General features: G+C 36.9%; 6 protein-coding genes across 8 annotated transcripts; 3 read left to right on the top strand and 3 right to left on the bottom strand.

The window, feature by feature from the left end:
- Window positions 1-1,324: 1,324 nt before the first annotated feature.
- Window positions 1,325-4,244, top strand: LOC112747939 (subtilisin-like protease 1). The gene is made up of 2 exons (XM_025796146.3): window positions 1,325-1,417; window positions 2,562-4,244. The coding sequence occupies exons 1-2, from the start codon at window positions 1,325-1,327 to the stop codon at window positions 3,945-3,947; spliced, it is 1,479 nt and encodes a 492-aa protein (XP_025651931.1). The 3' UTR covers window positions 3,948-4,244.
- Window positions 4,245-6,801: 2,557 nt separating this feature from the next.
- Window positions 6,802-10,226, bottom strand: LOC112746893 (subtilisin-like protease 3). Its single transcript, XM_025795009.3, has 2 exons — window positions 8,611-10,226; window positions 6,802-7,619 (listed from the first exon to the last, which is right to left on the bottom strand). The coding sequence occupies exons 1-2, from the start codon at window positions 10,193-10,195 to the stop codon at window positions 6,958-6,960; spliced, it is 2,247 nt and encodes a 748-aa protein (XP_025650794.3). The 5' UTR covers window positions 10,196-10,226; the 3' UTR covers window positions 6,802-6,957.
- A 595-nt stretch (window positions 10,227-10,821) lies between these two features.
- LOC112749558 (uncharacterized) lies at window positions 10,822-14,677 on the bottom strand. Its single transcript, XM_025797843.2, has 9 exons — window positions 14,431-14,677; window positions 14,038-14,140; window positions 13,213-13,370; window positions 12,822-13,073; window positions 12,657-12,733; window positions 12,279-12,573; window positions 11,432-11,488; window positions 11,287-11,348; window positions 10,822-11,188 (listed from the first exon to the last, which is right to left on the bottom strand). The coding sequence occupies exons 2-9, from the start codon at window positions 14,126-14,128 to the stop codon at window positions 11,134-11,136; spliced, it is 1,047 nt and encodes a 348-aa protein (XP_025653628.1). The 5' UTR covers window positions 14,129-14,140; window positions 14,431-14,677; the 3' UTR covers window positions 10,822-11,133.
- A 1,868-nt stretch (window positions 14,678-16,545) lies between these two features.
- Window positions 16,546-18,104, bottom strand: LOC112749557 (leucoanthocyanidin dioxygenase). Its single transcript, XM_025797842.3, has 2 exons — window positions 17,456-18,104; window positions 16,546-17,371 (listed from the first exon to the last, which is right to left on the bottom strand). Exons 1-2 carry the CDS (start codon window positions 17,953-17,955, stop codon window positions 16,810-16,812), a joined length of 1,062 nt encoding a protein of 353 aa, XP_025653627.1. The 5' UTR covers window positions 17,956-18,104; the 3' UTR covers window positions 16,546-16,809.
- A 1,589-nt stretch (window positions 18,105-19,693) lies between these two features.
- LOC112749555 (PGR5-like protein 1B, chloroplastic) lies at window positions 19,694-22,266 on the top strand. Its single transcript, XM_025797839.3, has 10 exons — window positions 19,694-20,234; window positions 20,333-20,448; window positions 20,540-20,636; window positions 20,730-20,830; window positions 20,960-21,016; window positions 21,113-21,189; window positions 21,363-21,414; window positions 21,593-21,703; window positions 21,791-21,888; window positions 21,984-22,266. The coding sequence occupies exons 1-10, from the start codon at window positions 20,033-20,035 to the stop codon at window positions 22,051-22,053; spliced, it is 981 nt and encodes a 326-aa protein (XP_025653624.1). The 5' UTR covers window positions 19,694-20,032; the 3' UTR covers window positions 22,054-22,266.
- On the top strand, window positions 22,252-24,146 carry LOC112749556 (expansin-A7). Of its 3 annotated transcripts, XM_072218626.1 has the most exons (5): window positions 22,252-22,457; window positions 22,571-22,669; window positions 22,784-22,979; window positions 23,055-23,370; window positions 23,503-24,146. In XM_072218626.1, the coding sequence occupies exons 3-5, from the start codon at window positions 22,814-22,816 to the stop codon at window positions 23,813-23,815; spliced, it is 795 nt and encodes a 264-aa protein (XP_072074727.1). In that variant the 5' UTR covers window positions 22,252-22,457; window positions 22,571-22,669; window positions 22,784-22,813; the 3' UTR covers window positions 23,816-24,146. The 3 variants fall into 3 exon arrangements, with proteins under 3 accessions (XP_072074727.1, XP_072074725.1, XP_072074726.1); XM_072218624.1 differs by having other exon boundaries at window positions 22,313-22,979; window positions 23,503-23,817; window positions 23,970-24,146; XM_072218625.1 differs by having other exon boundaries at window positions 22,442-22,669.
- Window positions 24,147-26,167: the final 2,021 nt, after the last annotated feature.

Here is a 26,167-nt window from a genome sequence, read left to right as displayed (position 1 = left end):
TGAGTGCTCTCCTTAGCGAATGCATGTTCAATTTTGGGGTAGGGGAAACGGTTTTGATTGCTAGGTCAAAAAGGAAGTAGCTGATTAGGATTGGTAAAAATAGAAATAGTTAAAATTGAAATTTGAAAAAAAATTAAGCTGTAGTGTCTTTTAGTTAAAATGGACTATTTCCAAAGTCTATTGTTCATATGTTGATTAAATAAGTCATTAGTTATCTAGCATTACTCGTTTAATAAACATATCCATCGGTATAATGAGATGTGAGAATAAACCAATATTAGTTTTATAATGAGTAAACATCATCTTATATCTTTTATGTATATTTCCAAGCCTTGCAAAATGCAGGCCTTGGGTCACATTCTAGTTTTAAGATAACTTGTGCCTTTAATTTCTTACCTATAGTATCTAGAACTTAATTAGCGATGCCAATAATGACATATGGCAATGTCCCGGTGGTACCATATAAGTAACACCAAAAATATTAATATTATGTGTAAAGAAAATAATATATGTAAAAAAAATCACATATTTTAATATATATTTTATAAACAACTAATTTATAATACAAAAAGTCATAATGGCCAATAATTTTAATTAAATTTAATCATTATTCAATTAGTAGGTATCATTTTTTTTCAAATGTCTCACGTGTGTACTATGAAATTTTAATTTTATTACTCATTCTTTTTTAAATGCTCGTTATTTGCTGGTCTAAAATTTAAAAAAATACTCTACTGTATAAACAATGAAAAATTTAAATAATGTGAATAACAGACTAAAAATTTGGCCCAATGAAATTAAAAAAAATACTCTATCTAAATGATCCAATCAAAAAATCCTATTTAATTCAAAAATTTTAACTATCTATTATACTCCAATTTACTAAAGCAAGCTTCTTCCCCAAATCCTCTACAGTTGCTGCTGTTGTTTGGTCACAACCATCCTTATTATCGCCGCCGCGATCCTCCTCACTGTCGCTGGTTCATCAACAAAGACCCTCACCGACGTCGCTCTCCTCCAGACCAGAAACAAACGGCGCCACTGGACTCCTCGTCGCTGTCGCTGCTTGACTTGCCAGACACTGTCACCGACGTCGCTCATCCCTAGTAAAATTACTATCCACTTAAGGATAAAAATAATTATTCGCATACATAGGAAATTGAACATCCACCATATTTTAATCATATATATATAACTAAACCCAATCCAATCAAATAACTATCCACATAAGAATTAAAATAATCATCCACATACCTACTAAAATGACCATCCTGAACTGGCCATTAAAGTAGCTTCACTGAAAGGTCGTGGTAAAAACGATGCAATGACTAACATTGCTACTGCTCCTTCAACGGTTCGACAACTACTGACAGCGGCCACTGCTGAGAATAATGGTAGGCAGTTTCCTTCCGTGATGGTGAAAGATCGGTGCACCTCGACGGTTACGTGCCTCTTGAGCTATTGGAGGAGCAATGACAAAAAGTGCACATGGTTTGAGAAGATCATTATTTTTGGGTGAAATGAGAGAAGAGAGATCCAAATGAGAGTGTGTGGATGCGAGTACGTCAATGTTAAGCGACAAAGTAAATAATGGAGTTAGGTCTCTATCTTCTTAGTTATTATATTTTTATTAACTATCGAGTAATGAGCAATTAAGCATTGATCTGAGGACTGTGAGGGAAATAAAAAAATAAGGGAGTAAAAGAACGAGGGAGTGAGTGCTGAGTAGGGAAGGCACATTGGACTGAGCGTCAGAGGAGAAGGCGCGTTTGACTGACCAACAGAAGTAGAGGAATGTCAGATTGAGCAACGGAGGGGAGGACCGAGAATGACAATGTGAATGAAAGAACGGAAGAGGGTTGAGATAGAATGAAAATGTAATATGACGGTATATTAAGAGGAGATTATGTTGTCTAATCCTAATAATTTAAATTTAAAAATTAATTATTCTAATAAATTGAGAATCTAATTTTAATAATTAATTTAACTTTTATTTTTAAAATCATTGTTTAAGTTATTCAACATTTACGTTATTTACTCATACCTGTTCATAAAAAATTGAGAAAATACTCAGAGTGGTCCCTGAACTTGCACTCGATACTCAAAGTGGTCCTTAATCTTGCACTGGCCTCAATATTATCCCCGAATTTGACACAAGTGTTTCACGGCCGTCCCTGGAGCATTTTCCGGGGAATATTCCTTAACGGCGCGCTGACGTGTATGAGAGGGGCCACGTTGGATAGGTAACGGTTATTTGATGTGGCAGTTATCTTTTTTTAACTCAATTTAGTCCCTGAAATCATTTATAACCCTAATCCTCAATTTATCACGAGAAACCAGACTGTTTCCTCTTCTCTGCTCTGCTTCGTCTTCCCCGGCACCGTTGAGCTTGAGTTGAGTGGAGTGGGTCATGATGGGTGGAGGCAGCAACTATGTAAGTAGCTCCAGTAACCGACGTTCAGAGAGAAGCTGTGGGAGGAGAACCACCAGACGCAGTCAGGAACGAGTTCCAGATAGGTGTGGGTGTGGTAGCCGACCCGTCCTGAAGTGGTCAATAACAGAGGCGAATCCAGGGAATTGCGATCGGCGCCTTTTCAGCCATCCAAAGCGGGATTTTCGTCAGTTGCTCGGCCGCTAACAGTGGTCCTGAATACGGCACTTTGTCAAATGAAGCTCCATGGATTCTCACCGTTGGTGCAAGCACCATTGACAGAAAAATAGCAGCACTAGCAAAGCTTGGAAACGGTGCAAAATATCAAGGAGAAACTTTGTTCCAGCCCAGTAACTTTTCGTCAGAGCTATTGCCACTTGTGTATCCTGGTTTAAATGGAAACAATGAATCTGCTTTCTGCACACCCGGATCCTTAGACAATTTTGATGTCAAAGGAAAGGTTGTGGTTTGCGATTTAGGTAAGATTTCAAGTGTTCTCAAAGGACAAGAAGTTCTGAGAGCCGGTGGTGCCGCCGTGATTCTGACCAGCCCAGAAATCGTTGGCTACAGCACCCCCACCACCGCTTACCCTCTCCCTGCAGTGCAAGTAGGCTTTGGCGCAAGTTTCGCCATCAAATCTTACATAAACTCATCAAGCACAGCACAAGCAACGATCTTGTTTGAAGGAACAATAATTGGTGATTCACTTGCACCAGAAGTTGTTTTCTTCTCTTCAAGGGGTCCAAGCCAAGAAAGCCCTGGAATCTTGAAACCAGACATAATTGGACCCGGGGTGAATATTCTAGCAGCATGGGGTGTCTCCGTAGACAACAAAGTACCATCGTACAATGTTGTCTCCGGCACTTCAATGTCATGCCCTCACCTCAGCGGCATTGCGGCTTTACTCAAAAGCGCGCATCCTGATTGGTCTCCGGCAGCTATTAAATCAGCTATCATGACCACTGCGGATACAAAGAACCTCGGAGGCCTACCCATTGTGGATCAAAGGCATTTGAACGCTGACATTTTTGCAACCGGTGCAGGACATATTAACCCTAATAGAGCAAATGATCCTGGTCTTGTTTATGATATCCACCCTGATGATTACATTCCTTATCTCTGTGGATTGAGTTACACGGACAGAGAGATTGGAATTCTTGTTCAAAGGAAAGTGGTGTGTGCCAATGTTAAGGTCATAGCAGAAGCACAACTCAACTACCCTTCATTTTCTATTATATTGGGGACTACTTCACAATACTACACTAGAACGTTGACCAATGTTGGACCAGCAAATTCAACCTATAGTGTGGATATTGATGTGCCTTTTGGTTTGGGTGTGAGCGTAAACCCTTCTCAGATAAGGTTCAGTGAGTTGAATCAGAAGGTTACATATTCGGTGGAGTTTATTCCACAAGTGAGAGAAAATAGAGGAAACCATAGCTTTGCTCAAGGTGCTCTCACATGGATATCTCAGAAACACACTGTTAGGACCCCCATTTCTGTTATTTTCAAGTGATTACATTTATACATGGAGTTAGCAGAGGGTGATGCTCGAAAAATAAAGGGAATGTAGTGTCTGCACAAGTTTCAAGGGATAATGCTCTTGCCCGCGGAATGCCTGTTATGCAACTTCTTTCTTTTTATTTTTTAAACGGAATTGATTTATTTCGTTCACAATAGCTTTTGCTCAAGACGTTCGACCTTACAATTCAAATAGTTCAAGTGTTATTGTCTCATTCTTCAACTTGACCATGTTTTTACTTTCATTAATACCATATATGTATCATTAAAACACTTCATGAAAATGTGCTATTAAAAAGTCTTTAAAAAGTAAGAGTAATTATCAATAAGATACAGAATTTTGGTGATGTTTTTCCCTAAGAAACACAATAGAAATATAAAACAGGTGATGTTTTTACTTAAACCAAAATTTAAATGAGATGTTATATTAATGACTGCACCCTCCACTCAAACTACTTAAATTTCAAATACACTAAAAATACCTTAAGGTATTGATCCAAATTACCAAATTGTATCCTCTATCCTTAATTCTCAAAAAAGAAAACAAAAATAAATAATAAAAATACAAAATATTAATACAAATCTTTTCTAATAATAATAAGAGAAAAGGACAAATAGGTTCCTCACCTTTTGCTCTGCGGACATTTTCGTCCCTGAGCATTTGAAAATACTTTTAAATCCCCGACCTTCACAAATTTTGGACTGATGAGTCCCTCCGTCAAATTGTCTCCGTCAGACCCATCGGAAAAGTCTGACGTGGCTCTGTGCGGATGACGTGGCATGACTGGTTGACACCTGGACTACTAAATAGAAAGCTACATTCAAAAATTGGACAATTAAGTCACTGCACCACTAAACTACGTCGTTTTGCTTTGATCCCTAATCTTTAAATTGATTGCGTTTCTTTTTGGAGGCCAATGGTGAGGAGCTCAACCTGCATCAACCATGGCTATCAACCATGGCTGCTAATGGAGAATCATCAACGTCGAGAAGAAGCCGCAGCCGCAGGGAGTAAGAGAAGAAAAATGCCAAAAATGCAGGATAGTTCGTCAATGAATTTTCATGCAGCTAGTGGTAGATGCACAATTAATTGACTACCATAATTTTTCCTCTAAGTAATGGACAAACCTGCCATGCTTTTGCAACAAAGATCTACGAACAAACTGAGTTGGATGAGCAGTTAGGACCAAATCTACAGTCTGATTCTTCAAGGCATCAAAGACTTCTTGAGGGGTCTTGTTCATTTGATTCACAAGCCTCTTGAAGGTCTCTTCTAAATCTGACTCAGTGATGGCAGAGTTCTCATCCACAAAATCGCCTTTCTTCAACAGCTTAATCCTTCTTCGGTAGGCGATTTGAACTTCTTCTGCCAAGTTAGCCAAATTAAGCATGTGAGAAAATGATTTGGCCACAACAATAGAGTCCCCAGCATCAAGACCAGTCAACAATCAACATGTTCCCAAGTTCCTCCAATTTGTGAGGATCATTCTCCCCTTCGTTCTCTGCTGACAACTCATAGCAGTTTTGAACCTAGGATACATAAAAAATTACTCAGACCAATGAGATACAAATTCTTTGTAAGCAGTGAAACAGAAACAAATAAGCAACAAAAACACAAAAAATAAAACCAGAATTAACTCTAGAAGGCCCATAAGCAAGTGGAATTTATCTTATTTTAGTAAAGCATGAATCTATATTTCACTAACAACACAACTTTTCATCTCAGAACACAAAGAATCAAAATTTGACAAATGTCAATGTTCCAAGACAGAAAAAAGAAAAAAAAATCACAGCGTTGAGCTAAATCAAGAAAATTTTACATCAATCACAACTGAACACAAAACTAAACTTAACAAAGCTAGAATCTTTTAATGACCCAAAAAAAAAACAGAAAAACTAAAATTCATAAGAAACACCTAAATCAAAGAGATAAAATCAATCCAACTCAAGTCAGATCAGTTAGAAATTTATTTGAATGCAGATATTGGTGAACAATAAACCACAAGAAAAACTAAAAGGGTAATGACATAAATTCCTAAAAAAGTTGTCTTAAACATTCCTCTAAACACTAAAAGAACAATTCAAAAGTAACCAGTCTCACCTCATTGAATTTAAAACAAATCCTCAAATAAAAATAAGAAAATAAAAAAAAATTAGGAAAAGAGGTGCTAGGAAATTACGGTTTCTTCTCTTACTCCCCTGCGACTTCTTCTCGACGTTGATGATTCTCCATTAGCAGCCATGGTTGATGCAGGTTGAGCTCCTCACCACTGGCCTCCAGAAAAAAACGCAATCAATTTAAGGATTAGAGATCAAAGCAAAACGACGTAGTTTAGTGGTGCAGGGACTTAATTGTCCAATTCTTGAATGTAGCTTTCCATTCAGCAGTCCAGGTGTCAACCAGTCATGCCACGTCATCCGCACGGAACCACGTCAGACTTTTCCGATGGGTCTGATGGAGGCAATTTGACGGAGGGACTTATCCGTCTAAGATTTGTGAAGGTCGGGGATTTAAAAGTATTTTCAAATGCTCAGGGACGAAAATGTCCGCAGAGCAAAAGGTCAGGGACCTATTTGTCCTTTTCTCTAATAATAATAAACCAAATAAACTTGGTACCAAATGAATCTTAATTCTCAAATCTCAATACATCAATAAGCTACATTGTGTGGATAAGGCATCAATCAAGACTTCTAAAATCAATCAAGTTATCATTGTTGATAAGCAAAACTCTCCAATTCAGAAATACATCCATTAAACACCCAAAATTGAATGTTAAGATTGCCAAGCTTAATTAAATGCAAGCCAGCATTAATACTGAGATTAACTTTAGAACCTGGCATAAATTAGTGTTGCAATTACATGCATGGAGACTCCTAGCCCTAGTAAAGATCTTTATTCGTTTACTCTATGCAATACTAATATATATGACACTAAAAGAGTAACAAGAACTTTGAAATGCCGCCAATAATTAATCCACCGTATGATTGTAGCATGCTTCAAATTTTCAATTGAAGATGACAGATATAGGGATGCTAACTGAGTACTCTCCAGACAGAGACACCCACTTAATAGAGCCCTGAACAAAAGTGTTATTCCCTCTGAGACTTTCATCTTCAGGGATGAACTCAACCAGATATGTAAGCTTCTCTTTCACCTCTTGGAATGTTAATGTGGCAGGGCTTATGCTCATTTCAACAGCCAAAGGCGCTTCAACTTCCACAACATAAGTCGAATTTGCAGGCCCAACATTTGTCACTGTCCTTGTGTAGGACTGTGAAGTATTCCCCATTTCAATAGAGAATGAGGGATAGTTGAGTTGTGCTTCCTCGATGATTTTTACCTCAGAGCATCTCACTTTCTGTTGCAAGATAGTACCAACTTGTTTGTCTGTGTAACCCAAACCACATAGATAAGGAATGTAATCGTTTGGTTCAATATCATAGATGAGTCCTGGATCATTTGCTTGGAGAGGGTTGACATGTCCAGAGCCAGTTGCAAATACATCAGCTGGTTCAAGCCATTGGTCCAATATAGGTTCACCTTCAAGGTTTGCTTTGTGAGCAGTGGTCATTATTGCTGATTTTATGGCAGCTGGGGACCAGTCTGGGTGAGAGTTCTTCAACAAAGCAGCAATGCCACTGAGATGAGGGCAAGACATTGAAGTACCTGAAACAAGTTAAATGTTATTCATACAACAATGTTAATAGAGCAATATTTGTTTCCTCCTTCAAACAAGTATATGTCTCTTAATGTCTTTGTAGTACTCTGTACTAATTTGCGCGTATCAATTCACAATTAATCTGTATATTAAAACACTATAAGTATATTTTTTACATAAAATATTTTACATATGACATACTGCGTACTCGTAACAAGACGGAATATATGGAATGTAAGTTCAGTCTGAGAAGAGAAAACTCCAATATAGAGGTGAAGATTGGAGAAAACATCCTACGAAAAGTTAAAAGTTTTAAGTATCTTGGGTGCATCATATAGGATAATGGAGAGATTGAACAGGATGTAAATCATAGGATCCAAGCAGGTTGGTCAAAATGGCGGAGTGCATCTGGTTTTATATGCGACAAAAAAGTGCCTTTAAAACTTAAAGGTAAATTCTATCGCACCGCTATAAGACCGGCTATGCTATATGGTACGGAGTGTTGGGCGGCTAAAGGGGAGCACGAACATAAGCTGAGTGTGGCAGAGATGAAGATGTTGAGATGAATGAGTGGTCATACGCGATTGGATAAAATAAGGAATGAAGATATAAGGGAGAGAGTTGGAGTAGCACCCATTGTGGAAAAGATGGTTGAATCGCGTCTCAGGTGGTTTGACATGTGAGAAGAAGACCGATAGAACATCCAGTCAGGAAGGTGGATGAGATGGAAGATAGACAAAGGGCGAAAGGCAGAGGAAGACCTAAGAAGACTATCCATGAGGTGGTCAAACGAGATCTACATGTAAACGGTCTCTCTTTAGACATGATACATGACAGAGCACAATGGCGTCGTTTGATTCATGTAGCCGACCCCACTTAGTGGGACAAGGCTTTGTTGTTGTTGTTGTTTGTATACTGCGTACCCGCTCATATATCAGAACTTATTGCGTGCCATGTAACTGTGACAGGCCTATAAAAATGTTATATGGTAAAGTGTACCTGAAATCATGTTCATTGGTGGAAAAGCGTGGTCCAAAGAAACAGGCCATGCAGCAAGAATGTTCAATCCTGGTCCAATTATGTCTGGTTTCAGAATCCCTGGACTTACATTGTTCGGACCTCTGGAGGAAAAGGAAGCAACAACTGGGGCAACTGGATCTCCGATGATAGTTCCTCTAAACAAGACTGTTGCTGTTGGTGCTGAGGTTGAATTTATATATTCCTTGATTTCTAATCCAGCTTGGTAACTCACATGTGCTGCAGGAAGAACATGAGGGTCAGCAAGGGTAGTATAACCTCTAATCTCACTGTTCATGAGGATCATGGCAGCACCACCAGCCTTCTTAACTTCTTGTCCCTTGTCTATTCTTGCAATATCTCCACCTATCTCACACAATACTACCTTACCCTGAACATCCACACTCTCCAATGATCCTGGAGCACAGAATGCACAAGATTCATTTCCATTTTCTCCTGCATACACAAGTGGCAATAGCATTGGTGCAAAGTCCTTGGGTTGGAATGCTGATTCCCCATGAAATTCTTTTCCATTGCCAAGTTTGGCTGATGCACTTATTTTTCTGTCAATGGAGCTAGCACCAACGGTGAGAATCCATGGAGCCTCATTGGACAATGTACTATAGCCAGGACCTTCATTCCCAGCTGAACAACTAACAAAAATGCCATTGCGAATGGCTGCAAAGGCGCCCAATGCAATTGAATCTTCAAAGAATTCAAAAGGGGGTCCTCCAAGAGAGAGGGAAAGTATGTCCACGCCATCTTCAATGGCAGCGTCCATACCAGCTATGATTGCACTTTCATAGCAACCATCAAGTTGGCAAACTTTGTAAATTGCTAAATGGGCAAAGGGTGCCATGCCAGAAGCTGTACCGTTAGCATTGCCAAAGATACTTGCACCCTGCACAAACCTCCCTGCGGCCGTGCTGGCCGTGTGAGTGCCGTGGCCAACATCATCGAAAGGAAGATCCCTGCTTGAGTTTTTGACAAAGCTTCTTGCCCCAATGAGCTTGTTGTTACAAGTCCTCTGCTTTGTAAACTCGCAATGGCCCTTCCATTTTGCCGGTGGAGAAGGCATTCCTTCACCAGAAAATGATGGATGTGAAGGGTTTATTCCTGTGTCCAACACTCCAACTATGATGCCTTTGCCATAGTTGGAGCCTCTCCACAATGGGAATCCAGTTTGCAATCCCATGAAGCCTGGACTATGAGTTGTGTGTAAAGAAAGGATCCTTTCGGCCCGAATCGACACAACCTCCTCCCTCCGTTGCATGCTTTTTGCTTCTTCTGCTGTCAGTTTCGCAGCAAATCCAGACACCACGTTTCGGTATGAGAAAACAAGGCGCTGCTGGTTCTGAGTCTTGGCACTATCTGGTAGAAGTGAGTTGTACCATCCATGCAAGTCGTCATATTGAAGAGAATCCTCACCCTGAGGCTTTTGGACGTAAACAATGTAAGTAGTCAATAGATTGCTTTCATTTTCAACTACCATTTCCATAGCTTCTTGTGCTGAAGTTGCACAGAAAGTTAGAATGAATACAAAAGCAAGAAGCAATGTAAGTTCCATGCTGTTGGACGGTTTTCCATGCTTGGCTTCAGTCATGTTTGCACTTTTGATCAAGTAGCAAAGGTGCTAGTTTCTTAGATTGCCATCAACTAGCACCTCGTGTGTTTATAGAATGTAGTGTGGAGTGAAGACAAATATGGGATATGGATGTTAACGATGCCATAGCTTTCATGTTAGGGAATGTTTGAAGATTGAACGCCGTTCTTGACGGGAAGTACAACCAGCAAGAGCTAGCTGGTAAGCTATTATCAATGTAAGACATTTGAAAATAGATTTCAGCCTTAGTCCTCATCGCCAATGATCTAGGAATTGCAGATAATAATAATAATAATAATAATAATAATAATAATAATAATAATAATAATAATAATATGAAATGTTGATTTAAGTCCTTTAACATCTTTTCTAGCCATTTCGAGTATCGAAAGCAACTAACAGAAAGTATCAATCACATTTATATGTAATCCAGTGATCTCAATATCTACTATAACAGTTAACAGAGAATATAACAAACCAGAGCATGAGGTTTGTATTCTAAAATCTCATAACATGTTTGAAGTTTCAATATCGCCTGAATCCCAAAAATCTCATAGCACGTTTAAAGCATTTGAGTTTCTTCCACTCGCTAAACCAAAATAAGCATCTTTTTTATAGACAATTATCCAGAAATTATTCAGATTAGAAAAGTACATACATAGAGTGAAAGTTATTGCCAATCTAATTCTACATTCTGTACAAACAGCTCAACAGGACTCAATTAAGCCCTGTGAGTTACTCACTTAATAAGAGGTACAATACTACATCTTAATTCTAGATAAATTACAATTAAATTTTGTTTCACGAGTTCTTATGGAATAGGGCCACCCTAAGAATGACAACTCCACAAGTCCAGGATGCAAAACGTCTCCATGTTGGAGCAGTTATATCCAACGCAAAGATTACTGATTGCGCCTTTGAGAGCTGGTCCTGTCTCTATCAAACTCGTCTAAATTGCTAAAAAAATAAAAAAAAAATAAAAAAAACCACTAAGGAATCACATAATTGACTTTCGGTTTGAAAAAAACAATTGGTATGAGATGAAACTTTTTTACCTATCATCACCATGCGAATTACTTCTCAATGATTCCGTCTGTTTGAAAGATGGTTGAGCTGCCTGTAAGAACTTAAATGGTTTAGTTATGGATTCATGTGATAGAGACATGAAAATAGTGAAATAATAATGATATGCATACTGACACTGAGGCACAATTGTTTCCTGCATCTGCTATGGATCTCCAAGTATTCTTCATAGGACTGTGTTAAAAGTACATAAATCAGGAGACAATCTGAATCATAATAATTTATTTCATTCTAATATATAGATTAGGGGGCTGCATTGTTGATGCATGCAAACACCTAGAAACTTGAGGAGAGGGGGAGTACAACACGCAGGAAATGACAATTCCTCTACACATCTGTTGACAAAAGAGACTGTTGGGAGGTATATAGATTAGGGGCTATATTTTTAACAAGAGTCTCTTCCAAGTTAACGCCACATGAGCCATAATATTCCTGTTCTTTCATAAATAATAGCAAAAGAATCCTCAATCCTTGTGTTGGAGCTTATTAATGATTAATTGGGTATCCATTATAGCAACTCTGCTAGCATGACTAAGATGTATATAGTTAGATCATTTATTTACCATAGTTAGATCATTCATTTTATATCTTTACTCTAGTTAGTACAGCTGTACAATTAGTTAGAATAACAATTTTGTTAGTCACTTGTATATAAGACCATTCTTTGTATAGTACAGGGAGTGATTTTGCCACACTAAGGGAAAATCTTCAGCTCTATCTTCCATATTCTCTCCTCTCCTTATTCTTCTTTCTTCTCTTTTACCATTTTTCTTTCTTCCTTTGCACATTCTCACCAGCTCACTAGCTCAGATGCCAAGTTTCAACACATTGTGGTTTTCAGTTTGTCAAATTGTAAAATTCATAGCAATTCATCATATTCATAAGGACAACCAAAACAACAACTTGCAAGTGAAAAAAGACAAACAAAACAATTGACATGATAAAGGAGGAAAATTTCACATACCATGTCAAGAAAATCATCCTCTGTTAAGGAACTAAAACGAGCATGTTTAGTCCCTGACACTTTTGATGACACAGTGGTGGTAGGCAATCTTTTGGTGATTGTTGTCCCACTGAATCTATTGCTTGCTGAATGAAATTGACTTAACTCAGCTTGATTTTGGTAAAGCATGGAAGAGTATGGCAGGGACATTGACCATGATAAATGGAGTGGATGGAAGTTATAGTCTTCACCTCCCACAAAACCCCCTGATGTCTTTGAATGATGCCCTTTCCAATATAAATCATCTGTGGATGAACTGCAAATTCATAAACCAGTAAGTAGAAGCCTTCTTCTAGTGTAGTTAACAGCACATTATCTTTCACCTCTAACAAGCCGTACCTCATCAGCAGGCCATCCACCTCGTTTTTACCGTCAAGGAGTTCACAAAGAGCAAGACCAATATCTGGTGATAACTCCTGCAAAGGGTACTTGATGAGAGACTCATAAAGTCATGCAATATGAGCACAATTCTGCAAGATCCACGAGAGAATAATAATCACCAACCTGGCAATCTCTACTAATTTTGACAGGTTTGTAGTCATTCAAGGGATTCTTCAGATGAAGAGTCTTATGAAAGGGAAGGTCATTTAAACGCAGCCATTTGACATTAAAACTGCGACCCCAAGGATTACCCTTACCACTACCCTCATTCCAAACATTATCTCTCCTCCACCCAATGGAGGAAGTCATTTGTGCATATCCTTGGAAGCAGCCACTCATGTTGACACTAAATATAAGGATTACACTATCTGAATTCTGCAAAAACATGCAAAGAATCATCAAGAGAATTCAATTTAACTTATAGTGATTTCTTATTATATTATTTGCTGCACTAATGCCAATAAGAAGTTACTTCTAATAAATAAACTTGAGCCAAGACAAGCAGGGATCTTACATGAAAAGCTTCTTCCAAAATGGGTTCGTTCATGACTTGAGTAGCCCAAATTCCTTTCTCAACTGATAAACGGATGTTTTGATGATTTAAACTCTTAATGATAAAATATTTTGTATTATATATGCTTTCCACTCCAGTTCCAGTTGTCATACTCATACCTATTTGACAATGAGAAAGTCCAGCTTTACCACCCCTAATTATATTAATGTATTCAATACACTAACTTGAGTTCTCTAATAAAAGATTTACAGACAAATCACAAAACAGAAGCAAAAAGAAATTACTGCCATAATGAAAAGAAACAAAGATCATAGGAAAACTGCATAAATGCTCATGCTTGTATGCATATATAGAGGGTACGAAACTGTATTTATGATTTTTTTTTAGTCTCTAATATCATTCTTTAGTATTGAAGTCAGTGATTCTAGAATACACTTAGTGTAAAGTTTGGTAGCTATTTGCTTTCACTAATAAGAAAGTCTAAAGAGTCAGCACTTTTATTAAAATCTGGCCAGCACTCCAGTAAAAAAATAAATAATCTCACGCCATTAGATGTAATCTCACACTGTTAAAAATATTAATAATGATTAATTGATAGCTACAAATCACAAAACCTGCTGGCCCCTAACACTCCTCTTGACTAAAAAATTGTAACTTTATCCTTTTTTGGGTCCATCAGTTTGTCCTATATAGACTGTCTGTAATCTTAAATACATAATTTAATCCCCTTCATTCAATCCCTTAAAGATAATCCAAACAACATCTAACATAAAGGCTATTTAATTTAGAAGATATGTAGGTGAGAATAGAACATATGTCGACTACCTGGGTCATCTGAATTTCCAATGTCATGCTTCCATTCAGTGAGCGAAGAATCAACTACGGATGCATTTTCCTTTGCACTATCAGAAGACATATCCTAATTGACCTGTCATGAAAGTGTGAATGTTTAATTAGACCAAACACTAAAAAGGGGAGAGAAGAACTGAGAAGGGAAACAAACAACTATGCTGAAAACATAGATAGCTACACCATTCTACACAAACAGCTATATCTCTAAAACATAAACGAACTGAGCAACTTGGTTTCAAAAAGTAAGGCCGGTAAAGTAAAATACGGTACTAATTATAAAATTTGAAGGAAAGATGAAGAGGCTATCAATGTTGTTATCGAGAAATTGTAGATGAGGTTGGAAGAGAGAGAAAGAGAGAGGCTCACAATAAGGGAAAAGGAAGGAAGTGGGATTGGGAGGTGGGAACCCTAGCAGTGCTGTGGCGTTATCAGCTCCGGATTCTGCTTCTTCTTCTTCTTCTTCTTCCACCTTCGGCTGCGGCTAATGGCTAATAAGTAATAACAAGTGAGAAGTGACAAGTGAAGTGAAGTGAAGTGAAGTGTTGTGTTTTGCTGCTGCTACTCACGCCTTTCTCTCTCACCCAAGCTATTTCATTCATAAAATCTTAGCTTCTTTGCTTTTTTTTCTTTATTATTATTATTATTATTATTATTATTATTATTATTATTATTATTATTATTAATTCTTTTTTAAAATTTCAGTTGTCATGTTGTTCTTGCACAATGCTACTAAAATTCAACTTCATTCTCTTCTTTTTTTTTTCCTGCGCAGTGTTGTTTTTGTTTGAAATGACACATAAATAGTTTCTAATTTTCTAGGCTGTGTTCTAGATTTCTAATAGTGTGACAAGCATAAATTAGTTTTTGGTTCTTCTGTAATACATTTTTTTGCTTGTTTTAGTTTAGTTTATTTGTTTTTATTTTGGTCTTAAAAATTGAATTTTTGTTCATACGATTATTATGTATTTTTAATTATATATATATATTTTTTATTTGATTTTTTTAATAAAAAATTTCATATATTTTGTGTAACGAAAACATACACTAATTTTAGTCTTAAAAATTGAGTTTTTGTTCATATGATTAGTTATTTCTTTAAATTAGCAATTGATTTAAATAATATATTCAAGTTATTGCATTCGAATAAATAAGTTTGACAATTTATTCTTGATAACCAACCTCCAAAGAATATTTTGGTAAAAAAAATTACCATGTAAATAAAAATAACATTTTTTTACATATACGTTAATTATTATATTACTCTATACTTTTCATTTACATTTGAGTATTTTACAGTATAGTTGAAGACCTGAAGCCTATAGTCATTTATGAATTATGAATTTATATTTTTTGGACGGATAGTCTTTTATGAATATATGCTGTTCCTGCCGTCACCCATTTTTGTCCGGATTTGTGATTGAAACCTTTAATAGTTAATTAGAAAGCCCAGCCCAAGGATAAAATCTTAAATGGGCCAGACTTAGATTTGGAAAAGACCCAAGCTACCTAATTGGTGGGCCATCCGGGTTGCCAGCTACTTCTACGACCATCATAAAAAAAAGTTTCGTACACCAAAAAAAAAAAAAAACATCTATTTAATTTTGCACGAAGACTTTGGTCAAGTTGTCATCTTCTATACCTTGCATTAGGTACACCCGGATTCGAAATTTGCTAAGACCAAATAGTTGATGAAACTTTTAAATATTGGGTGTCTGAATGAATTTGTAATGCCTAAGACTAGAGCTGTCTAATTGATCTGAAAAAAAATCCACGAATTTTCCAATCTCCAAACCTACCACGACATTCTCCACTTTGCCACCGTCGGATACGGAGGAGATCATGGTGCTAAGGTCGCGTTTGGCTCTGACGATTGGAGACGTGGCTCGGGAAGAGTCGTGACAACGTGTTGCGGGGGCGCCGCCGAACTAGAGTATGCCACTGTCGCCTTTTCTTTCATCCACTTGTGTGTGTATTAAATAGTTTGATTGCTGCTGCTGCAAGAAAAATGTTGTTGTTGAAAATGTGAAGTGTAGTTATGATGAGCCATGGCAGCTCAAATCAATGTGTTTGAAGCTGCAAATTTTTTTTATTGTTTTTACTGCTCTATGATTTATCTACTCTTGAAAAGATGCTTTTGAGGTCTTGTAAATGAGCTTTAATATTATTATATTTAAATGATGTCTTACTAATGTCAATGGTTTGGAAAAGAATTTGGTGATTGAATTGAATTGAATTGATGATGTTAATGGTGATTGAAAGAAGAAGAAGAATTGGGTTGTGTTACTGGTTAGTGTATGAAGAATGAGGAGTGGACGATGAAAGTGGAGGAAGAAAAGGAGAGTGGTCGAGTGGAAGAGAAGGACAAGATTGGAAAAACAAATTTGGATTCCTTAATAAATTATTACAAACATTTGAAATAAAAAAAGCATACTTCACCAGAAAAAGAAAAAACAAAAAAAAAACTGCAAGAAGCCAAGAATATACCTACCAAATTGGTTTGGATTATGACGTACCACAGCTTGTATCAATCAAATCCGAAAACATAAATACATCAATACTCTTCCTTGCTAGAGGAAATGGCAACAAAAGACAGAGAGAGAAATGAGAATCCAAAATAGCCAACCAACTTAAACTAGTAAAATAGAGGCCTCATGGATAGCCTATTATTATAGACAAACTTCAAAAACTCGGTATTGGTACACATGATGATGATGCTTAATAATTATCATTATCTGATAACGATCATCAGTTAGGGACACCTTCCTGAGTCTTTCTGAATAATTTGTGCTGAATATGCTGAGCAAAAGTGCGAGGAGGAAATAGTGCTGGCTCTGCATCCGTGACAAGCTCCGGCAGGGGCTTCAGTATGATCTTCTCCTTAGGGGGTTCACAGAAAACAGCCCAAGATATCCGAACCTTTTCCTTGTTGACCAAACCCCTGTGGAGAATGCTCTTGTACTTACCATTGCTGAGGATCTCAATGGTGTCACCAATGTGCATGAGGATGGAATCCGGGACACACTTTGCTGTGATCCATTTGCCCTCATAGTAGAGCTGAAGACCGGGTACCATGTTGTGGAGGAGGAAAGTGAGTGAACTAACATCTGTGTGAGCTTCAACTCCAAGTGCAAGTTCTGGCTGGGGACAAATAGGGTAGTAATTGATCTTTAACTGAAGTAGAAGCTCTTCCATCCCTCCAACTTCCTTCTCCAGCCTCCCTTCTTCTAGCCCCAGACAAAGAGACAGAGCCCCAAGAATCTTGGTCGCTAGTCCTCTCAGTTGCCTTGCATACTCGCTTGTAACCTCACTGCAAAAACACATACATGTATACATATTTATTTAATGACACATGGTTCCATTACTCATCAAACCAAAGATGCAAACTACTCACGTATAATCACAAGGTTTCTTGGGCCAGATTGACAAGTCACGCTTATCCTCTGGGAAAACAAGGTGGAAGAAGTAGTCTTCCCACTCAAGCTGTCCACTTGCATTGTTAGCAAGCTTGCTTCCATACCCTTGAATCTTGCCAGATTCCTGGTCGTTGGCATACTTCTCCTTCTCCTCTATCGGCAGCGAGAAGAAGGTCTCCCCGGCCTTCTTCAAGCGGTCGATGAGGTCTTGGGGGATGCCATGGTTGACAAGGTGCATCACACCCCATTCCTGCGCCGCCTTCTTGAGAGTCTCATGGCACTTGGCTCTCACAACCTCATCCGGAGAATCGATTTCCTTGAGGTCAATGGTCGGAACTTGAGGGCCTTCCTTCTTCTCTTCCTCAAATACGTCACCTATGTTGGTCAACTCTTCTTGTGGCCTCACATACTCTTTGGGAATGGATTGTATCCCACTGCTTGCTAAGCTTTCAACTCTTGAAGCCACCCTAGTTGCCATTGTACCCTATATGTATCTAGGTAGGTGCTAATAATCGTTTGTTCTTCTATGAGTTTGTCCGCAATGAATCTTGTCTATATATACACACCCCGCCCTTTCATTCAGTTTTCTCAAGGCAATTGCAACAAATGTGATGTGTATGTGACTCTATAGTTTAAGAAGTGTGTGGGACATATTATAATATTATTATATGATGTGATTATGATAGTTATCACGTGAACTTCTCAACCGGCCACTCAACATTCAACATTCAAACATTAAAGGTTGGGTGGCAGCTAAAGCATGATCATCATTGCACAAAACCTTGCCTAACCTTCCCATCTGTCTCTTCGCCAAGATTCTTCTTTTACCAACAAGAAAAATTATCTGGGTTATTAAAGGTTACAAACCAAATATACAATTTAAAGAAGCAAACAAATTGGGGATGGAAAAGGAACGGTTGATACGGTAAGAGGCGTGCCACCAAAACCCTCAGCCACATGCTCCGCTGCCCATTGATACTGTAATATTGTTGTAGACTTGTAGCTAATTCATGATAGTCCAGGAGAAAAAGATTTCAATGGAGAGCAAAAATAAACATACGAAATTAATTTCTAATTAGTTAATATTAGTTAATTTTTTATTATAAAATTATTTTTTAAATTTTTATTTCTTAAAAAAGATTTAAAATTTACTGTCAGAATTTAAAATTTAAAATTTGGAATATAAAATTTAATATTAAAAAATGGTTACTATGAAAAAATTGACTCCAACTCATAATATTGATTCAACATAAAATCAATATGCTGAGAGCTTGAGAATCTAATTCATATTTGTTATCATTGTAAAAAAAATTAATTAAAATAAACGCTTATAAAATTGTGTATGGGATTATATATTTAAATATCCATTAATAAAATTATATTTTTATCAAAGTCAATAATCCTACTGAAGAATCATCAAAAATAGATATAACTCATAAAAATTAATCCTATTGAAGAATCAGTTACTAGTACCAGCTGTAGAGAGTAGAGACTTTTGTGGTTGTATTACTGGAAGAGTGATCAATTTCTCTTAAATTAAATAATAAATTCAAATTCAATATTATAATAATATCATTCATTATAAACTATAGTTATTAGAATCAGATTAAAGTGGTCAATTCAACCAAAAATCTAATAAATTAGAGAATCGATCCGTTTAAATTTACATTAAGATCGGACTTGTAATCACATCGGTCAACAATGGTCAAAATCGTTAAAAATTGGCACTTCTCTTTGAACCACTTGCAAGAACTACATAGATTTACGGATAGACAAGTACTCCACTATACACAAAAGAGACCTCTTTTGTTTTAGAATTAATAGCAAAATGCAATTAGCAAGAATTAAATATGGAATTTTACAATCACATATTTACATTTGTTGTTCCAATTCTGACTCTTGTACAACTATTGTAGAATTATGGGGAGGTCACCATGCTTCAATATTATTTGGGATCAATATTATTGGAGGATCCTGGTTAAGTTAGATTACATTGATCCAACATTATCTTGATATTCGTTTTCCTTTAGTGTTGCTCTAAGAAGTGTTGAATTATAATAATATTTTGATTTTGATTAAATTCTCTCCTTTAATACTTGTTCTTTGTCTTTGATTCATTGTGTATTGATACTGAAAGCCACGGAGGATGCAACTACTGTGGAAGGCCACGTGGGTAACACATTGCTTCAAAACACATCCACGTGGACAGGTCCAAAGGGAATGCTAGATTTTTGTGTGTGGACACATGGTGAACGATGAAGTCCACAAGTCACAAGACATGTCAGAGAAAACATACGGTGAATCAAAACAAAGTTCCAAAGTGATGTCTCACACAGCAGAAGCGAGAAGAGAAGAAAATTGAAGAAATGAAAGGAACCAAGAATAATAAAGTGGTTTCAACTCCCTCCACACGTTTGCTTCATGCCTTATCTTTGAGCTCGCTCTCCCTCAGTCCAAACAAAAACCACCCTCCCAACTTCCCCAAATGCACCTGGTTCCACATAACACTGCCATAAACACTGCAATCTTCTTGTAGTAGTACTATATCCATCACCATGGCTAGCAAGTTATTAGCATTTGCATTGGCACACCCTCGTGCTCCTACCCCAACACCTCTCATTCCGATATCTTCAACTACTTCTTCCTCTTCTGTTAATTTTGGTGCCCACCACCTTGTTCAAGTAAGTGGCCGCCACTTATGTCTCCGCCGCCGACTCTTGATGCTCTCCCCCAAGGCCACTGCCGATCAGCAACAAGGTCTTCTTTTGTTTCATATCTATCTATCTATCTATCTATCTATCATGGTTGGTCTTAACACTGTTGATTATTGTTCCTAATTGTCTCTTTCATTTCAGGCAAGGTTGAAGAAAATGATGGTACTGATGATGGCAAAATCTTACAATATTGTAGCATAGACAAGAAAAAGAGATCAGTTGGAGAAATGGAGCAAGAGTTTCTTCAAGCACTCCAAGTATGAAACACCCCTCTAAAAGTCCTAACAACTCTTTAAAATTTACCCTAAGTCCTATGAAACACCCCTGTTCTTCTGCTTTGTTGAGCAGGCATTCTATTATGAGGGGAAGGCGATTATGTCAAATGAGGAATTTGATAATCTAAAAGAAGAACTCATGTGGGAAGGGAGCAGTGTTGTCATGCTAAGTATGGAACATATCTTTAATTTTCTGACCCCTGATACTGAACTACTGATATAAAAATAGTATGATACATGAATGACTTCCTCTTGACGTGTAGGTTCTGATGAACAAAAATTCTTGGAAGCTTCCATGGCCTATGTTTCTGGAAAACCAATCCTGAGCGACAAGGAGTTTGACCAGTTGAAATTGAGGCTAAAGGTTTGCTACAGCTATATATTTTGTTGATGAAACACTTTGTAGATTATTTTCTGGCAGAGAAATTTGGAAATACAGTTGCAATTTATAGACTAGATGTACATATCCAGTGATTCCACTGTTGTTTTCTAGATGGAAGGGAGCGAGATTGTGGCCGAGGGTCCACGATGCAGTCTTCGTAGTAGAAAGGTACTTATCATTATCATATGCATATGCATATGCATTTTTTTCACATGTCAAATTCTTATTTATTCCTTAGTCCTTACTAGTAACTACAATTGACAGGTTTACAGTGACCTATCTGTTGACTACTTAAAGATGTTTCTGCTCAATGTCCCAGCAACTGTGGTTGCATTAGGATTGTAAGTATAACTCTCTTTCCATGTCCCAGCAACTTAACTTATTGGTCTGCCTTGATTTTTCAAGAATCCATAGTGAATTCACATATTCCATTTGGACTGAAACAAACCAGCTTATAGTTGGCATGGTTAGCATAATTTCCTAGTGCCTCAAATTTTCTTAATTCATGTGTTAGGTTCTTCTTCCTCGATGACCTTACTGGTTTCGAGATCACATATCTTCTAGAGGTATGCTCTTTTATTTCTCCTCCTTCTCCCTTCTCCCATTGCTTGCTGTATGCAGTTTGATTGTTGGTTGTAATAGCATCTGAATTGGTTTTGTAGTAAAATATGAACAAAGCTAAGACAATTGAGACTTTGAGAGTGATTCCTCTTATATGCATACACTGTTAATTGTTGAATGCAGCTTCCAGAGCCGTTTAGTTTCATTTTCACATGGTTTGCCGCTGTTCCCCTCATTGTGTGGTTGGCTCAGTCACTTACAAGTGCTATTATAAAGGATTCCTTGATTCTAAAGGTACAAGAATTTCTGTTACACTGTTTATATTTTGAGGTTATACCATACCATACCATACCATAAACTAAAGTAATTTGTTTTTTGAAGGGTCCCTGTCCTAACTGTGGTACTGAAAATACTTCATTCTTTGGGACTATACTTTCTATTTCAAGTGGCGATTCCACCAACAAAGTCAAATGTGAAAAGTAAGTATAACACTATTTCACTTACTCATTTTATATAATAATATTTGTTTATGATAGATAATTAGTCTGACAATCGAAATTAACATTATGCTCAGCTGTGGTACCGCATTGGTGTATGATTCAACTACAAGATTGATTACATTACCAGAAGGAAGCAGTTCCTAAGTGGAGTACGTGAAGATATATATAAGACACACAAATGGGTAGTGACTAATTTTATCAAGTCAGAAAACAGTGGTGATAAATCACTATTGTAATATGTGCCACCACTATCATACTTGAAAGCTTTAATTATATGAGCTTTGTGTAGCATATATTACCAAGAATTGTTCATACACCACTGGATGAGATAGTGCAATCAGGATCCTTATTCCTTAATTAAGACGGTCGCCGATCAAGTTCAACTCCAAATTCCCCTTCCCCTGTATAAGAATTGTGCCAAACAACCCTTAAAAGAATTATTACATTGACTAATGAGAATTAATTTTCTAATCTCTACCCGGTGGATGAAATACACCAAACAACCCAACGGAACCTGCCCGCACGTTATCTTCTCATAAGAAAATCAGGTTGTAATATAATATATATTCCTCTTTTTTTAATATAACTATGAATTCTGGAAGAGTCATCCTTGCTAACAAAATCGTATAGTTCACTTACTAAATATCAATTAATTCCTAAGGTCAATATTGTGGCGGCGGGAAACAATAGAAGAACGACAATATATTGTGGTGTTGACTTTCGGAAGATTAGAGGCACCATGTTCGTGGAGATCACGAAGGCAAGTTCTTAGTTACTACATACGTGTCCAAAGAATTTGGAACTTTATATATATAAGGAATTGATGTACTTGTCCGTGACCATGGTCGCATTGCATTCCTTTTCTAAGGAACAGTAATATCTGGCACAATTCCAACCTATAATCATGGCCTCCGTTCTTCAATGTCGTGGCTGCTTTCTAATTGCTTTTACATGCATCTTCGCAACATTCATGGGGGAGTCAAAAGTAGCAATGGCAACATTTCGACCAAGTAGCTGGGCTCTTGCACATGCTACCTTTTACGGTGATGAAACAGCTTCTGCCACCATGGGTATATATCTTATCTTAATTAATTATTCCTTAATTACCGTTGCTTATCTTAATTAATTTCACTATGGCTTCGAAGGAGGAGCATGTGGGTACGGGAATTTGTTTCAAAGCGGTTACGGGACGGACACGGCAGCATTGAGCTCAATGTTGTTCAACAACGGGTATGCGTGCGGGACATGTTACCAGATAAAGTGCTACCAATCAAGTGCATGCTATAACAACGTGGCCTTCACAACAGTCACCGCCACCAATCTTTGCCCTCCAAATTGGTCCGAGCCCTCCGATGACGGTGGTTGGTGCAACCCTCCGCGAGCCCATTTTGACCTGTCCAAGCCGGTCTTCATGAAAATTGCCCAGTGGAAGGCCGGCATAGTCCCCATTCTATACCGCAGGTATAATAATAAGCTTATGATTTGATAAATTTGACCAAATTGTCGACTTAATTATTAACTTTACATGAATATAACTGCACATGAATTTTTACCACGTAAAATATTTCTCTTAACTTATTGGTTAACTATTAGAGTGCCATGCCAAAGAAAGGGAGGGCTTCGATTTAGTTTCCAAGGGAATGGATACTGGCTATTGGTGTATGTGATGAACGTGGGAGGCGGAGGAGACATTGCGAGCATGTGGGTGAGAGGAAGCAGAACGGGATGGATTAAGATGAGCCACAACTGGGGGGCTTCGTACCAAGCGTTTGCGACTCTGGCTGGGCAGTCTCTGTCTTTCAGGGTTACTTCTTACACTACTAAAGAGACTATTATTGCATGGAATGTTGCTCCTTCTAATTGGAACTATGGACTCACTTACTCCTCCGCTGCCAATTTCAGATAAATGTATGTAATGTGACTAAATAAGTCTGAATCTGTCGCCACAAGCGCATCGGTTCCCTTGTTTATTAGATGATTTTATGTGAAGATCATATTTAAAAATTCTTAGATGAGATAAGATGTTTGATTGATAATTTTCAAATTTTATCATGATACAGCTGCTTTTTGTTACTTTGCCCTTCTCAGACGTAATCAGTGAGCAATGTCGTCTTTTCCATAAGTGATTGGGTGACATGCTGGAAGTAAGACTACTGAAACAAAAAAGTGCAGTTGTTGCGACTTGTGACTTCTTTATCTTCCTCTCAAAGAAATACATATGCACTATTTTACATCAAGGCTTGTTAATTATATCAGTTCTCTGTTCTCCTGTGATTATTTTCTCGTGTACACAAAAAAAAAAGTTATAAAATATATTAAAATATAAAATACACATAAAAAATAAATTTATATTTATATATATAATATTATTAATACATAATGATTAATTTAATGATTAATTTTTTATATTTATATAATATTTTTGTTATTCTTATATATCTTAAAAATCAAAATAGATGGCTATTTTTTATTTTGTGTTAAAGGCAAACTTTTTTTATTAATTTCTAAAAAAAGAAATAAATGGTCTAATTTAGACAACAACAATAAAAAATGTAAATGCCAAAAGAATACATCAAAAAAGAAAGAGTGAATATCCCATCCTACCCCTGACAATTATCTCGAAAGGACAACGAGGCCTAATCCGGTCCCTGATAATTTTTTTTGGGAATGACCTGTGCTAAAAAAAATAACATTGATTTTTTTTGACACAGAGACCTCGTTATCCTTTCGAAGTAATTGTCAGGGACCAGGTTGGTTTTTTTTATCAGGGACCGGGTTGAAATTTTTTTTTGTCAGGAACCTCGTTGTCTTTCGAGGTAATTGTCAGGGCTGATTTGAGTTTTTCTCAAAAAGGAAACATTAAAATAAGGGATGTAAGAAGAGAGACGGTGAGACTCTGTTCGTTTTTGGAGGAGAACATTGAAGAGTTTAACAACGAGATTTCTCACTACTGCAACAGTTTTTTGTAGCTGCATCTCCTTTTCAAAAACCAGTTAACTGCGACTAAGCCAAATCTTCCATAAGGCTGTTGTAATTGTGGATTTCCTTCGGGGGTTGAATTTTCAATAATAAGGTATAACGTTGTGCTCTTCCACCACTGCTAGAGGTCCGATTCTACAGTAGATAAATTCATTTTCAAATCTTTGGTGGCAGTGGACAATTAATTAAGCAGTGCATGGCTTTATTTTAGGATATTCTTGTATTTAGGACATATAGCTTAGAAATTGGGAGTTCTAGTTTTGAGATGTTGATTCATTGGAAGGCTTCATGGATAGCTTTTTAAATAAAGAGTTTAACTTTTGCCGGAACTTTGATGAACCAAATTGATTTTCAAATTATCTTTTGGGTGAAAATTTCTAGAAGAAATTCTATTTGGGCGTGAAAAAATTTGAATGCAACTGTATAACCAGAATTTACAGAATTAAACCCACTCTTTAATTTATTTAGGCTTCGATTTCTTTTAATGCCGAGTATATTTTGAGTCATAAGAGGCGTTAATAAATGATGAATTCCAGTAACCATTGATCAGAAGTAACTGTGAAACCCATTGAAAATTTTGGTTAAGAGACAATGATTGAGGTCCGTAGATTATATCAGTATTATCACCCCACACTTCTTCAAAGTTAAAAATTAAATCATCCCTGCCTATTTTTCATTTTAGACTTTTTTCCTAAAACCTTTTGCCTTCCAAGATACTTCATCCCCAAGATGGATTGATTTTTGGTTGGGTTTGTATAATGATGAGAAGGAAGAGTACTTGCTTTTGAGTATTTTATAAACTAGAGAGTTGGTTCTAAAATTAGTCTCCAATCTTATTTTTTTTAACATAGCTAAATTAAATGTTTTCAGGTCTTTAAAATCTAATCTTCCTTAGTTTCTATCGTGACATGAGCGCAACTTGGATGAGCTCTGTTTTATGTTGTTTCTAATTTGGACTTGGACCTCTCATTATGTAAGAATCAGTACCTTAGCAAGTGTGCAAAGTGTATATTATGATTACTGATTAGTGAGTGTGCTCATCATGTAATCCATGAGAGAGAGAACACTTTATTATAATATAGAGTGTCCAATTCAATACTCAATACATCTTGTGTTACATTATTTTCTTAATCCCACCAGAATTGCATTACGACAAAATCTAAGAGACCAGCACTTTTATTAAAATTTAGTTAACACTTAATTAGTAAAAAAAAGAGTAATTTCACACTATTAAATAAAATCTCATACCATTAAAAACACTAATAATAACTTATTAATG

Source organism: Arachis hypogaea, chromosome 15, assembly GCF_003086295.3.
Source record: "Arachis hypogaea cultivar Tifrunner chromosome 15, arahy.Tifrunner.gnm2.J5K5, whole genome shotgun sequence".
In the NCBI taxonomy this organism is placed as follows: domain Eukaryota; kingdom Viridiplantae; phylum Streptophyta; class Magnoliopsida; order Fabales; family Fabaceae; genus Arachis; species Arachis hypogaea.
This window is presented reverse-complemented; position numbering and strand designations above follow the sequence as displayed.